We start from the raw sequence: 4,769 nt of genomic DNA on the forward strand, positions 1-4,769 counted from the left end.
TTCGTTCCTGATACACGCCTTTATAGTCCTCCTGTTACGCAGGACGTTTGACGTAATCACAGCACGCAACTCCTCATGTTGGATTCTGTAGATATCTCAGGTCTTAGGATCCAATCATGGAATCGTCGTATGAGATTCAAGTCATGACGCTAGTCCATGTGACAATCTCATGCGGGTCAGTCCAGTATTCCGTTCTGCAACGAATACCTATGATTGTGATCGTATCCAATACCTATGATCATCTATGTGATCATCAATCACACATCATACTAGTCTTATTATGTCGTTATTCCCATAATGACACAAGACTAGGGAGTTTAGTATCATTCATAATGATACATGGATTTCATAACAGATCTAGCATGCAGGAACATGTAATGAACAAAATACTCTCATAAAAAAAAACATATAGAAAGTATCAATACATCGAATGTATCTGAACAAAGCTCATAATCAGTACATCATAGAGCACTAAACCAACAGTCGATAGGATTCTCTTTCGGCTCAAGGCATCGGCAACTACGTTTGCCTTGCCCGGATGATATGCAATCTCTAAATCATAATCGGCTATCAACTCGAGCCATCGTCGTTGTCGAAGATTTAAATCCTTTTGAGAGATCACATAGGTCAAACTCTTATGGTCCGTGTTGAGCTTAACCTTTTCACCATATAAATAGGATCTCCAAATCTTTAACGCATGAACTACCGCGGCTAACTCAATATCGTGAGTTGGGTAATTTTGCTCGTGCTTTCGTAACTGTCTGGATGCATAAGCAATCACATGTCCCTCCTGCATCAATACGCAGCCTAGATCTTGTTTTGACGCATCTGTATACACATCATATTGTATACCTGGTCGTGGTAAAGCTAATATCGGTGGGGTTGTCAGTCGCTTCTTGAGCTCTATAAAGCTCGTCTCACACTCCAATGTCCATTCAAATCGTACATTCCTTGCTGTCAATTTTGTCATTGGTTTCACCAATTTGGCAAAACCTTCCACGAATCGACGATAATAGCCTGCCAATCCTTGAAAACTCCGAATCTCCGTGGCGTTAGCAGGCGTCTTCCACTCCATAACAGTTTCGATCTTTGCTGGGTCCACCTGAATTCCACGAGCTGAGACTACATGTCCAAGAAAGCCAATCTCCTGCAACCAAAATGCACATTTGCTGAACTTGGCATACAGGTGATTATCCCTCAAACGAAGCAATACTTTCCGCAAATGCTCTTCATGAATTTGTTGGTCTGGAGAATATATCAGAATGTCATCAATGAATATAATGACGAGCTCATCCAGATAATCCATGAATATTCGGTTCATCAACTGCATGAAGACCGCTGGAGCATTCGTTAGTCCGAACGGCATGACGACGAACTCGAAGTGGCCATATCGTGTGCGGAAGGCTGTCTTTGGTACGTCCTCAACCTTCACACGAATCTGATGGTATCCTGATCGTAAGTCAATCTTGGAGAACCACTTTGCTCTTTGTAATTGATCAAGTAGCTCATCAATTCTTGGTAGCGGATACCGATTTTTTGATCGTTACTTGGTTAAGTCCTCTATAGTCAATGCATAGTCGCATAGTACCATCCTTCTTCTTCACAAATAGTACGGGTGCACCCCAAGGAGATATACTCGGTGAATGAATCCCTGCTCCACTAATTCATTCAATTGTTTCTTCAACTCTGCCATCTCAGTAGGAGCCATCCGATACGGTGTCTTCGATATCGGCTCCGTACCCGGTATCACATCAATAGAGAAATCGACTTCTCTTTGTGGTGGTAGTCCGGGCAAATCGTCTGGAAATACATCTCCGAATTCTTGAACCACTGAAGTGTCTTCAAGCTTCACATCAACTTCTTTTGCGGCGGTTATCACCATGAGAAAGGCATCACACCCTTTCCGAACCATACTCATAGCTCGGAGGGCTGATATAATCGGGAACGACTTCTGTACCTTGTCCCCAACGAACTCAAAATTTCCCATCGAACCCGTAAATTGAATAGTTCGTCGACGACAATCAATGTGCGCCCGATGTAGAGTCAATCAGTCCATTCCCAATATCAAATCATATCCTTGAATAGGTACGATAATTAAATCGGCAGGAAGATCCCTTCCACAAATTTGTAATGACACATCATGCAATACTCCACGCATAGGAAGGATCTCTCCACCTGGCGTATGTATCTGATATCGACTAGTAGTATCGATATCCGTAAGGGCTAACTCGTCAGCCTTTTCCACACTAAGAAAATTGTGTGTAGCTCCGGTATCAAATAAAGTATGACAAGAAATATCGTGTATGTACAAAATACCAGTAATAGCGGCAACATCGGGTTGCTCGGCGTCCTCCTCTGCAACAACATCATCAGTGATTGGTTCCTCAACGTAGTACGCCTCGCCCTGAGTATCAGCCTCTGCCGCCAACACGTAAACTCTCGGTGCAATGCCAGACTGCTGTAAAGGCTGAATGCGAAGAGGTCTAGCGTTTGTCAAAGTAGTCCCCTTCTCCGGGCAGTAGGTCGCAATATGACCCGGTCGTCCGCACTGGAAACATGTTGGAGGAGTACTGCATGGACCAAAATGAACTCGCCTACATCGGGGACAAGGCCTCCTCTGGGTCGACTGTGGTGGTGGTGGTTGAACTGCTGATGTCTTCCCTTTGTCTTGGGACTGACTAGTCTGGTCAGTACTAGTGGAAGGTCGACTAAGAAAAAATCTTTTGGCAGGGGTTCGGTCTCGGATTCGGGCTTCCTCCTGCTCCTCACGCTCGCCTCGCTCCATCTTCTCAAATTGACAGATGTATCGGCTAAAGGTAGGATACTCCAGCACCTCAATCTTCCTCCGCAGAGAGGGGCGTAGGCCAGCAATAAACTTCTGAATCTTCAGTCGCTCAGTCGGAACAAGATTAGCTCCATATCGCAAGAGTCTGGTAAATTCTGCCTCGTAGTCGCCCACAGAACGGTCACTCTGTTGGAGATTGATAAATTCCACGAGGCGATGTTCCTGGTCATGTCGTTTGTAATATTTCTCCTCGAACTCAGCTCAGAACTCATCCCATGTGAACTGATGTCCAGGAATAGTGTCTCGTACAACTCCATCCCACCAGTGGCGAGCCTGTCCGAACAGATGGTGGCTCGCTATCTCTGCTCGATACTGTAGCGGACACCGTAGATAATCGAAGTCATGAGTGATTCGTACCAACCAGTCCTCAGCAACCTCAGGGATCTGAGAACCCTCAAATCTCGGGGTGTTCATGGCCCGAAGTTCCTTGACCAGTGCAAGATAATCCATGGCTACTGGCGCATGGAACGCCGGAAGACCTGGTGGAGGTGGTGGTGGAACACACTCCGGTCTAGCCGCAGGTATGGCTCTAGCTGCTGGAGGTGGCGTCTGGGCCTGCCACATCCTCTCGCAGAACTGCTGGAAGTCTTCTGGCATAGGATTTGGGATAGGTGCTTCCGCTGCCCCGAGTCTAGGCGCAGGTCGTGCACGTCATGGAGGCATAATCACTGTAGACATTGAAAATGAGACTTAGTCCTGGTGACTCCGAGATCATGCATTAGCTTTTCAAAACATTGTCTATCATAAATAGAAAACTTTTTAATAAACATTTTTTTAAAATCTTTTCAAAACATTTTTACTGATATCAAGTTTTTTTTTGCATATTATTTTCCTAGGAAAGAACTGCTCTGATACCAAATTGTGACATCCCGCTTACAGGTTGTGCCACATGGACAAGTAAAATCGCAATCGGAAAATTTCGAAATATAAAATCACGGAAAAATTAAAACCATTCGTTTTAAATGTGATACAGCGGAAGACATTATAATACATGAATACGTTTACAAACGTACACGAAAATACCAGTACATGATACGAGTGGTGAAAGGTATAATACAAAAGTTCGAGGGTCACCATCCTCTTATTTTCGAAAATAAAATAAGTTCAAGGTAATTATACATGATCTGGAATTCTAACTGTCACCGGGTCCCTGTCTGCCTCAGTCACTGCTGCTGCTCACAACCTGAAACGTTGCATAACAACGTCCTAAGCTACATGCTTAGGGAGGAATTCGGGTGTAACCCGAGATTTCTATTTTTATTGAAAACGGCCAAGCAATATAGTCAATAATATAAATATACATGCGACGAGTTATATCAATCAAATCAATCATCGTTAAATCAATCAACAATCTCAAACAAAATCCATCAATCTTCTCTATGTGTATCTCCCACGTAGGTAAATATAACAACTCGTTCATGCCTGTTTCGAACACGAGGCGCAACAGTCCAAGCAAAATCGTTTGCGAGGACCTCAAGTGATCTTCATCGGTCACCGATATCACGACTCTCGGTACCGGTCATCCCCATACCCACTCCAAACATCGATCCCCGATGCCGCCGACTGCTGGGCGAAGCAGCTCTATGCCAACTCCCCCTCGCCGACCATCCGCCTCGGAAAATACTCATCAGACTCGAGCTCAAGACTTTCAGAGTATATCCATACCACCTCGCCGGGGGACACACGCAACTACCCGGGTCTCAGATTTATTTGCCAATCAACAGGTGACACACGCAAACCCGAAGTCCGTTCCATGGCCAATGGAACGTTGTCGCGGTTGCCAAAGAACCGTACTTCCTCGTCACGCATTCGAGTGACACACGCAAACCCGAATGCGTGAGTCTCTGGATGCCACAACCGTTTATCAAAAAACGGTGGTGCGATACGAAGATCGCCACAATCACAAACACGTCACCGCGGTATG

The 4,769-nt window shown here is 45.0% G+C and overlaps 1 protein-coding gene across 1 annotated transcript; it reads right to left on the reverse strand.

The window, feature by feature from the left end:
* Window positions 1-2,047: 2,047 nt before the first annotated feature.
* Window positions 2,048-3,442, reverse strand: LOC104806023. The gene is made up of 2 exons (XM_010530742.1): window positions 3,095-3,442; window positions 2,048-3,007 (listed from the first exon to the last, which is right to left on the reverse strand). Exons 1-2 carry the CDS (start codon window positions 3,440-3,442, stop codon window positions 2,048-2,050), a joined length of 1,308 nt encoding a protein of 435 aa, XP_010529044.1.
* Between the last annotated feature and the right edge of the window lie 1,327 nt (window positions 3,443-4,769).

The sequence above is a fragment of the Tarenaya hassleriana genome, unplaced genomic scaffold (assembly GCF_000463585.1).
Source record: "Tarenaya hassleriana unplaced genomic scaffold, ASM46358v1 Cleome110, whole genome shotgun sequence".
NCBI classification, from domain to species: domain Eukaryota; kingdom Viridiplantae; phylum Streptophyta; class Magnoliopsida; order Brassicales; family Cleomaceae; genus Tarenaya; species Tarenaya hassleriana.

Bases quoted from the DNA above. Each gene is read 5' to 3' on its own strand.
- LOC104806023 (XM_010530742.1), bottom strand. From the start codon at position 3,442: ATGCCAGAAGACTTCCAGCAGTTCTGCGAGAGGATGTGGCAGGCCCAG. The intron at 3,008-3,094 runs GTACGAGACACT...CGACATGACCAG, and splicing joins GCCACTGGTGGGATGGAGTT to GAACATCGCCTCGTGGAATT.